The sequence below is a fragment of the Pseudoliparis swirei genome, unplaced genomic scaffold (assembly GCF_029220125.1).
Source record: "Pseudoliparis swirei isolate HS2019 ecotype Mariana Trench unplaced genomic scaffold, NWPU_hadal_v1 hadal_37, whole genome shotgun sequence".
Taxonomy (NCBI): Eukaryota; Metazoa; Chordata; class Actinopteri; order Perciformes; family Liparidae; genus Pseudoliparis; species Pseudoliparis swirei.
This window is the reverse complement of record NW_026613273.1, coordinates 95274-106736: the sequence shown is the minus strand read 5'-3', so window position 1 is coordinate 106736 and position 11463 is coordinate 95274. Positions and strand designations below refer to the sequence as shown.

General features: G+C 37.7%; 1 protein-coding gene across 1 annotated transcript in view; it reads right to left on the bottom strand.

Annotated features, from left to right (window-relative positions):
• LOC130191320 (neurexin-3a-like) overlaps window positions 1-11463 on the bottom strand; it is a gene marked incomplete at its 3' end in the record, with an annotated part of 73334 nt that overhangs the window by 3496 nt on the left and 58375 nt on the right. The window contains 3 exon segments of the mRNA XM_056411014.1: window positions 6815-6905; window positions 7628-7935; window positions 9202-9291. Coding sequence (XP_056266989.1) covers window positions 6815-6905; window positions 7628-7935; window positions 9202-9291 — 489 coding nt within the window.

Genomic DNA, 11463 nt, shown 5'->3' with positions numbered 1-11463 from the left:
CAAAATTGTGCAAACACTACAAACCAGATGTACACAATATAAAACAGAGAACGGGCTACTCTCTCATGTGTTCCTTATGAATCTATTCATAATGTTAGTTTTTACATGTGAACCGGTCATGCATTCTGGGAGAAATGATACTGGCTGACAATGGGTTATTATTATTTTTCTTTGGTTTTGTTTTAGTTGATCTGCGGGGTGTTGATGCATGCTTGAAGTAAGTTGCATTTAGGGAAAGTAGAAAAGAAACAACACAGCAAACTGGGAGCATGTAAGACTGACCAATGTAAGACTGACCAGTGTTAGAACAATAGGAGATGGACAAAGTGTCCTAATCCCATACTATAAATGAAGAAATCAAGTTGATTTAACAGTTTGTGCTGGAAACATGTGATGCTCATGAAACGACGTGTGCAGACAGACGTCAGTCAAAGGGCATGAGCACATTATTCTCTATTTCTGTTGTGCATTGCATTGCCATGTAAATCAAGGGAATTATGTATACAAACTCACATGAGGTTTGAGTATTCATCATTTGACGCCTTTCCAGTGAGGACACCTCCCCTACCCCCCCCCCCCCCATCCAAAAAAAACAAAAGTATTAAAAAAAGAAAATAAAAAAACTGAGTGTAGCTTGCAATTGGGACACAGCTCAAGTTTAACTAATGGTATTGAGGGATAAAATAAAACCACAGAACAAATATTCACAATATTTTGTTATTTACTGTAAATGAAATGCAATTTATTCGGGATTGAAGTATGATAAAGAATAAAAAATAAAAAGTTTAAAGCTGATAACCACAACATTGTGCATGTCGTCACCCACGTAAAGCTGCAGTTTGTGTAAAAACTTGAAGTCTGTCTTCAAGTAAAACCTTCCAAAGCAAAGCTTGTTCCAACAACTTAAATTAGATAGTGGTGAACTTAAGCCTTTGATTTTGTTGCATGAACATATTATAACATGTTGTACATAGTTTATCCTGATCCGATGTGAGGTCCTGGGACAGGGATGTTGTATGTTTGTACAGATTGTAAAGCCCTCTGAGGCAAATTTGTAATTTGTGATTTTGGGCTATAAAAATAAAACTGAATTATTAAAATAGAATTGTACATGACGCCTCAATTGTTGACCGCCTCATCCCTATTTCTTAATAGCAATTTACCCTAGTGGGTTTTTGGGTGCTTTCACACTGGCATTTAAAGCTAGGGTAGATAATGTCAATTGATGTCAATAATAATTGTCCATCCTGGAGAGGGATCCTCCTCTGTTGCTCTCATTACATTACATTACATTACATGTCATTTAGCAGACGCTTTTATCCAAAGCGACTTCCAATAAGTGCATTTCAACCTAGAGTATAAACCAAGAACAACAAGAACACAGGAAGCAACACTTCCTCAACTCAGTCGAACCACAAAAGCACCACAATAAGTGCCATCCCAGTGCCACTGAAGTGCAAATCTGTGTTTTAATCCAGATCTCCTGAAGGTTTCTTCCCTTTTTTCCCCCTGAAGGGTTATTTGGGAGTTTTTCCTGGTCCGATGCGAGGTTTTGGGGCAGGGATGTCTATGTGTACAGATTGTAAAGCACTCCGAGACAAATTTGTAATTTGTGAAATTGGGCTATACAAATAAACTGAATAATAAACTTCCACCCCAACCTTCATCGCTTCATACTGTTCTCCTCCCACCCACAGCTGCAGCATACGAAGTTTGAACGGATTCAATTAAAAACAGAAAAACAGAAATAATTGTGTTATGTCGTAAAGAATGTTTTATGTCTGCATGTTGACCTATCGTTAGCAGATGTGTTTTATTGTTGCGATCTTGTTAGTGGTAGGAAGCTGCTGTCCCGGCTCCTAGTGATAGCTATTGTTGAAGGATGAAGTCATATAAAATACAGTGAAGGTATTATGCAAAGATATTAAATTAATAACACTGAATGTATTAGGCGATTGTGCAAGACCTCAGACAACGACTCTGAAAGGAACAAAGACTTTCGGCTGGAAATGTTTTGGGCACAAGGACGTGTAGATGTTGGAGAAAGATGAGGAAAATTGTTGAGCGTAAACCACAGGAGTGATAAGGAAGTCTTGTCCAATCACAGGGCTGAAAGAGGTGCTGACCATATGGAGGGGGGGCTGACTAAGCTTACAATGTTGAGACATTCTGAAAATCAGCATATCTTGAGGCAGACCGGTGTAGATTGGATCTCTGTCCCATGGGATATACAGGACTGTCTCAGAAAATTAGAATATTGTGATAAAGTTCTTTATTTTCTGTAATGCAATTAAAAAAACAAAAATGTCATGCATTCTGGATTCATTACAAATCAACTGAAATATTGCAAGCCTTTTATTCTTTTAATATTGCTGATTATGGCTTACAGCTTAAGAAAACTCTAAAATCCTATCTCATAAAATTTTAATATTTCCTCAGACCAAGTAAAAAAAAAGATTTATAACAGCTGAGTGTTTGTCAAGGCTCAGGAAACCCTTGCAGGTGTTTCGAGTTAATTAGACAATTCAAGTGATTTGTTTAATACCCTACTAGTATACTTTTTCATGATATTCTAATATTTAGAGATAGGATATTTGAGTTTTCTTAAGCTGTAAGCCATAATCAGCAATATTAAAAGAATAAAAGGCTTGCAATATTTCAGTTGATTTGTAATGAATCCAGAATGCATGACATTTTTGTTTTTTGAATTGCATTACAGAAAATAAAGAACTTCATCACAATATTCTAATTTTCTGAGACAGTCCTGTATATGTCTTTATTACCTTCGCATTGAAAATGCGGAAGGTTATGTTTTGATCGCCGTGTATTTATTTATTTATTTATTTGTATGCGTGTTATTCGCAGAACTCAAAAAGTATTGAACCGAATCGCATGAAATTTGGTGGGATGATTGGTTATTATCCGGGGACCAGTTGATTAGATTTTGGGATCGATCGGGTCAAAGGTCAAGGTCAAAGGTCATGAACAGGTCCAAATCTTCTTGAATCGCATGCAATTTAGTGGGATGATTGGTTATTATCCGGGGACCATTTGATTAGATTTTGGGATCAATCTGGTCAAAGGTCAAGGTCATGGAAAGGTCAACATCTTTTTTTTACCATAGCACGATAAATTTTTGTCCAATTAACTAATGCCAAAATGTTCATAATTCAATGCCCAATCTTGTGATATGCGAAGGTATGCGCTCTACCGAGTGCCCATTCTAGTTTTGTAGTGTAATTCAAGTAGTATTTGTGTTTGCTTTACTTTTTATATAAATCATTTTATTTTGTTGACGGACCTCATGGCAGAGGACCTTTCCAATCATTTAATTTTTTGAAATAAAACAACCAGATGCTAGCTTAACAGCTGTGAGTGCTAACGCCTGCCATGTTGGTTGTTTTACCTTCATCATGATATATCTGGAGGAGTGGCGATGAAGGAAGACTTGAAGGACACGCACTGTCAGTGTTGGTTACTTGACACTTTAGCATACATATTTAGCGATTTGTAGCGCTAGTGCTGTTAGCTACCTTCATAGGGGAAGAGTTAGCAACACTGGGCTAGCATATTTCAGGTTGTTCTTTAAAAATCATTCCTAATCTTGCTGGTTTCTCCAATGTTACTGACCAAAGCTTTGAGTTAAAATCCCACATAGCTTTTAAAAATAGTTTTATTTATTTTGTGTGCTAACGCTTGCTTAGCACAACTTGACACTGCACATTACTTTTACCCTGGCAGGTAGAGCGAAAGGGGCATTTGATTTGCATGTGTTGGACTGTGGGCTAGATTGTGCACCTATTCCTCTTACCATTTATGCCAAAACAGGGGTGGACGTTTCCTTTACTTTGTGAGTCGAAGAAAACGTACAAATGTACCATTTGAACAACAGCTATCCAGTGTGAAAGCATCACCCGTGGGACTCAAATAAACAAACCTATTGTGAGAAGAATAGCACTGTTTGTATGTTTCACAATGACAACCACTCCGAAGGATGTATGAACCAACGCTTGACCACAAAATATTACAGGGACCAGCTTTAACCCATAGTGTCTTTTTGACATATGATTCAATACTTTAACCTAATGCAACCCACATGGTGTTTCCATGTCGGTAAAAAGAATCAGAGGAATTCCATAAGATGGCATATTTCTGACTAGTCTGTGCTCAAGGGAAGATAATGGAAATCAGACGGTCTGTTCACGGAACTCAAAGCATGGACATAAAACATCTCTGGGTAAAACTGATTTAATGGGAACTTTTACTTATTTTAGATTTAATGTGATTCATTTGATCTCTTAACTTTTACATTTACCATAATGCTTCATCTTTTTTTAAACATATCGTTAACATATTTATCTGTCTATTCAACAATTGGCAGAATCTGCAAGAAAAAATATCAAACTATTTTACAGTATTAGGTTACAATAACCTTCCCTAACTGCCATCTTATGCAATTGATTGAAAGAAAAGGAGAAAACAACAGAGAGTCTATGATCAATCAAAAAGCATGCAAAGAAATGATGAAAGGTCACCCTGCAGAGAAATATTAAAGTGGAAAATACTAGAACTAAAATCTGCTAAAATGGGTTCAAATGCAGAATAGCAAAAGGAGGGAGTTGGCAGGGGAAGGACACTGGAATAATAAAAAAGGGTAAACCAGTATACAAAAAACAACTGCTATCAGTGACACAAGTAACTGTTCCTATTAGGGTTGTTTGGGAATTGTTCCTGATCCGATGTGAGGTTTTGGGACATGGATGTCTATGTGTACAGATTGTAAAGCACTCTGAGACAAATTTATAATTTGTGAAAATGGGCTGTACGAATGAACTGAATTGAATTGAATTAAAGATATGTTGTGCCTTTTTATTTGCTTTGAAAACTGATATAGGGATGAGTTATTGGACTCCCAAAAATATATGCGGAAACAATTATCACCCACCAAAACATCATGCCACACATGATGAGGCCAAAATACAAGTGTGTATTTTTGGATGATTGGCGAATAGAGGTGAATGATGTCTCGATAACACAATTTAGAATAGACATAACAAAACAGGAAATAGCATTTACTCCCAAAATAATACACCAAAGGAAATTTGGAATAAAAGCATGCAGTCAACGTCGAAGTGATGTTCGGGTTAGAATGGTGAGAATTTCTGTGTAAACACATGACTGATGACTGGGGCCCTGTCTTTTTCTTTCTTCATAACTTGCATAAATTTCAGGCTACATTTAACAACCTGTCACATAATCTTTGAAACAAATTGGGAATGACCATCAAAAGAGAGAACCCAATAGTGGTCAGCAGAAAAGCATCGAGATCCTCACCAATCATGTATTTAGGTTTTTGACTACAAATATATTGCACAATCTGGTGTTTAAGCCTGCCAGCAAAAATATAAAAAAAATGTATGGAGCCTAGCTCACCCAATCTCATATTCAACCAGCTATTTATTTGCAAAATAGCCCCATCTTGATTTTAGATTGAGAGATAAAAGTGTGGTTGTTTGGGTATTAATAATTCTAAAAATAATAATAATTGTTTGTCCTTTACTGTTTTAATTTAGTGTGTATATTTTCACTAATGTTTAAAACAATCTGTAAGTAACAGAGGAGTGGAGTATGTGGAAGTACTGGGACATCTTATCTTTATCCATAATATCAACATACTGAAGCTGACATGCTATTTAAATAATAATTAGTAGTTAATAAACAGCAGCACTTTAAAGGCATTTTGTTTGCTGTCTGGGTGGATATCATGAATTAAATTACTTTAGATAATTAGAATAGGCACTATAGTTTAAAGGCTATGTTGTATTGTTTTAAATGGGCTGTAACTATAATCTTGTTATAAAAATGCTCAAACTAAAAACTCTCAACATGTGTGAGTTAGATTAATCCGTATGGAAGTGTCAATACGACTGTTTTCTGTATGCAACGGAATCAATATCACAAAAATATGGAAATTCCCAAATTCTTTCAAACTGAATATCTAAGCTATCCCACAGCTTAGACATTTCAAAATGTCTATATTAAGATACAAAAAAGACAGAATAACGAGTACACCCAAAAAGCAAAGGTATGACCCAAAGAAAGCAAAAACGGACAGAATACACAGAAATTCAATGATATCTAAGTACCAAAGAAAGCCAATATGGAAAAACACAAATGGAAATAAAATATCACAGTAGTCTATACAACACTTTGCATTGAGTTGAAAAACAATTGAAAATGGAGGACATGTATTGTTTAAAAATTAAATGAGCACAGCTGTGAATGGGAGAAGCAGTGAATTCAAACATGATGGACTACATTGTTCAGCATCAGTGCAGAGAACATGATTCACCATCATACACATTTTGCACATTTTTAATCCTTTTTATTCCTCTCAGCGAGCCCAATTTGTATGCATGTTAGTGATCATGTTAACCACGATAGAAGACCCCCATGTGCAAGTGTAGCTTATGCTTATAACAGCTTTCTGTGTTAGAGAATTAAACCAATTACATTTTATCTCTTTATAGTTATTTAGTTCCTTGGGTAGTTTTAGCCCACATGAAATTACATATGTAGGCATCAGGGACTTGTTATGTTGTTGCAATTCAAATTTTAACTTTCATTTCATAACTCAGCTTTCCTTGTATTGGGTAATGTATGCAACTATGTGTACTGTTCCAACGGTGGCTGTTTTTTGAAGTCACACTTTGTTTAACCATGGGGGTTTGATGCTTTGAGGATACTGTGATCCTCTGGTGCAGATGAGTGAAAGCACATAAAAAGCAAGCAAATGCAAACTAACCTAGCCCACCTGCATGGCTAGTTTCACACTCCTCCAGATCTTCGTCATCACTCGAACACTCTGCAGATGACACAATGTCTTCTGTTGTATGCTTCATGGGCTGAATGGGGTCATCAGAGTTCACAGCCCCAGCACAGATACCAAAAATAGCCACCAGGAAATGACAAAGAAGACACAAAAAGACAAGGAAAGTATAAAAAAGGAGTTAGAACGTGAGCTAGAAAGTTCATTTCAGATTGGAAACAGTAGGTTGACAAAAAAAATATTAACTCATCTGTGTCTCTTGATATGTTTACAGAGTTATCAAAGTACTAATAACATGACAATAGGGGATCATATATTGGTAGGGATGGTAGAATGTCCTTCTTGATCATATGCTGGTTTGGTCTTTGACCTCTTCCCAGTGAATGTTGTTTTTATTATTTATCTGGTTGTCACAAACAGCTGATGTTTGTTTCCAGTATTTAATCAATACATGTTTTTCCTGCAGTTTATTTCGTTGGTACATGACATTCCTGATTGTTTTTTCACAATTCTCCAATCAACTTCAAGCAGGCCAGTTTAAAATTCAGACTATTATCCTATTAGATTGCATATTCAAAGTGTAGCACTGATAACAATGCACTCAAATCACATGCATCTGTTGGGTTTTTGATAATTAAGGGAATCGAGTAAATATGTATTACATGACCCACACAATATTATTAGTATATCATTATATTTGTGTTTAATTATTTTTTAGCCTTTGAGTTGCCTTAATGGTAAATATGAGTATGTCATCTGTTCCTTGTATGTATAATTATTCTAGAAGTCAACCTATACCTGTACCGTTGAGGAGGATCTGTGTTTCCGTGTGGTGGTGGTGGACATCATGGTAGTGGTCTCAATTAAGGTAGTGGACATCTCTGGAGACATGCCTTTGGTCCTGGCTGAGCCTGCTCCACTGGGCACATCCCCGACCAACCTCACACTTCCATTAATCTTGATGTTGGGGTTGCCCCCAGCGGCCATGTTCAACACTTTGAGGCCATTGTAATAAAGGCCAGACAGTTGACCCTGAAAGGGCCGGCCTTGATCACTACCGCCAATTGCGACTGTTGCTTGAGTGTTGAAAATTGTTAGCTGCCGTCCTAGAAGAGACATCGTATATAAGATATTTTTAACAGATCAAACCAACTTCAAATGTTTAAGCTGCACGATTCATTTACAAAATAGGCTATGATCATTATGTATGTGCCTGCGGAACGACCAGCACGAGCAGTACTTCAAAATATGCTATTTTTTACATTGAACTGAGAATAGTCTTTCTGGTGCATTATCACTCTGCTGACAATTGTGTGATTGTATAAACTAGAGCAAACTCAATAGATGTAGTAAATAATGTAATTATGCTCAAAATGTTAACTAATTAAATCACTCTAGATTAATAAAAATCTGCATCAAATAACATTTAGTGTGGTTAAAGCAGTCGACATAGATCTATAAACACACATGGGGTTGTCTAAAGCTGCAGGTGTCTAATTGCATCAGGACCGACACATTGATTAATTAATGTGATGCAACCATATAAACGGCTTTCACAAACTAATGTTCATTTACTATTTCTACTTTTTTTTGCACAAAATATATGCATCTGGTTTAATGCTCCATCAAGACAACCATAAGATTTCCTGAAAGGATCTCTCGTTTATCTGCTTCATTCTTGTCATACTTCCCTGCTGTTGGTTTAGATGTACTGGAGCTATAAAGATAAGTCATGTGACTGGCTGAGAGCATATTTATCAATCACCACGCCCTGCCTTTTTGTACTCGGCACTCTGGACACACATAAAAAAAATATGTAGTTGGAATATACTATTGATAACTAAGTTCAGTGTAATATTCATCTGAAGTAAAGAAACTTAGTTGGTTCTTTAGTTTAAAAAAGTCCCTTCATATCTATATCGGGAGTGGGTTATTTTTTCCATTACAGCCGCCATGTTGCACTTGCCTTTCACATTTTTTAAGTTCCCTGATGTCTTCTAAACTCATTACTTTTATTGTACATTGAATTATTGGACTAGTTGTTGTTTTTATAGTTATTATGTTCCTTGGGTAGTTTTAGCCCACATGAAGTTCCATATGTTTTCATGCATGTGTTTACATTTATGTTGATAATTTCTCAGTTCAATGGTACTGTTAGAAATGGAAAGCATGAATTTGGCCTGACAACTTCAAAAGAAAGTTTATATGAATATGTATGACCTGCATTAATGTAGTATCATCAAGGTTGAAGTATCACAGAAAAAAACTAATGTCTAAAAAGCCTGAATGTATTCTTTTTATCATAAGGTTTTTCACATCATATCAGTATAGTGAACACACATAAGCATAGAAACACTTTGGTTCGAAATTACCTTTCTCTTGCAGCCACTCTTCTACTGGTCTGGCGTATTTGAAAGGAATTTTCTTATTGGCCATTTGATAGCGTTCAATGTCACTGTTCCCTTTAAAGTTTAAAAGACATTTATAAATTTTTTTATTGATCATTACCATTACGTCACCGTGAGCAAATATCAATTTCCCTCTCATATTTACAATATGTTTAAATGATTTTAGCTGAAGATTACATTTTTAATGAAACTTGTTTTAGGTAAAGCATAACTAATTTCTCCCCATTTGTTCACAAAAAAAGATACAGAATAATAGAATAAAATCATATTATTATTAAATTCATGAAGCAGACAACATGTTTATATTTCAATATTCCAAACAACACCAAATTGTTTCACATCATGAACTTGGTTGATACAGCAAAAAAGCTTAACTTGACAACAGTTTTTTATTTTTATTTTTAACCATTACTGGCCTCAAAGATGGCTGCCAAACCAAGACTGGTTGAACCAAATATGGCTTGGAGCCATGGGAAGTTGTGCCAATGAATTACCCCAAGACCTGATCTTGAACACTTGCACCCTGGATCACCGTGTGAAAGCATTTTGGTGTTTGCCATATTGCTGCGACCAGTGGCGGGCCGTCAGGGCCAGCAAGGCCTTCTCTGCTGGCCTAAACATCATCAGAATATATATTTTTTTCTAAATATATTTGCCCACAAATATGTATTCAATTATTTCCCAGAGTAAGAGTTTTTATCTTAATTTCATAGCGTTCCTCTCGGGTGCGCTGCTGCCAGCGCCAGGTTGAGATTTGGAGGGCTGGTCTTTATCTTAGATCTTGTATCCAATCATATTCAGCCATCGTGTGTTGCCAGGGGGCTAACATCTGCCCTTAGGCCTTCAGAATCAACATTGCGGGCGCTGGTAGCTTCAAGTGAATGGGAATGACAATGTTGTGTCAACCAATCAGCTTTAGAGTTGGCTCCACTAGGCCTTCTAGAAGGCCCCGGAACCGGCACAGGAGCAGCGAGCAGGCGGAGTGCTGCACGTCTTTTGATTGGATTACCAATATTGAGAGGCGGGTCCTATGGGCAGGTAGATGCAGAACCTCAGAACTAGGAAACTGAATTTGATAAACGAAATAATTTGCGTACTACTAAGCTGTTTGTTCAACCCACAATGGCGGAAGGAGGAGAATATATCGATTTGGTCGAGGATATAATTATAAGGCCATTCTCAACGAACTTTAAGACCGACGCCGACGCTACAAAGCCCGTCACAGGCGGGGAAGGGGTTCGTTCGCCACTTTAAAAGTTCCAACTACGAGCGCTACCGATGGCTCAGGCTCCGAGAAGCTCTGCACACCGGACTGCTGGTAATGCCTGTTGCAAGTGATCGATTTGGTGTTGGGAGCCACACTGGCTTTGCAAACTTGAGTTGTCTAACCGAGGCAGCAACGAGACACTAGAGTACGACTCGGCACCTACAAGCAACGGTGCTTTGACAACTTTTGGGGACACGGAGCGGATCTACAGATCAACGAACAAGCTGCAACGGAGCTGCACAATGAACAGGCCTAGATAGAAAATGCACGGCCCGCCACTGGCTGCCACGTGGTAACGCTTCACTACCGGTCTATCAGCAGTGATGCCCTTCATAATCAGGCGATGGGCCGATCTATGGAAACATCTGTCGTGATGCGCAGCTACACAATCTTGCTGGATAAGGTGAAGGTCCACCATGGCAATTTGCAGAGGTCACAAACTTACATGCTCAAAAGGCTGACCCCCAAGATCAAGGGCAAACCCCAGTGTAGTGCTAAAATGAAAGGCTTTAGTCATCTGATTTCCTTCAAAAAGGGCTTTAGTAAAGGATGCCCAAAAATGTCCAAAGCCTTTGTGGGAGGATTAAAAAAGAGGCATTTTCCATTTCGGAGTATCTGAGCCCTCCTCTACACACCAGTGTTGAAAAGCGGGCATGCTCGGGAACCATGTGCTTGTGCGTTCTCGTGCCACCCCAATATCTTTAATATGTGCGCTAAAATGTATCAGAGGAACTGGGGGAGAGCTCTGGAGGATGGTCATATGTGTTTATGGAGAACTGCATGATGCATTCTCTTGTGAGTTGAACAGATCCACCTTTGCCTTCTGTTCACCTTCTGACTTAACTCCACCCTCTTCCCAGAAGAGTGCTGTCTATCTGTTTCAGGTCTGGCACGCCTAGCAACAATACCTGAGAGACACCACTCAATTAGTGGGCTGGATATGTATAGTCCAGTGCTCC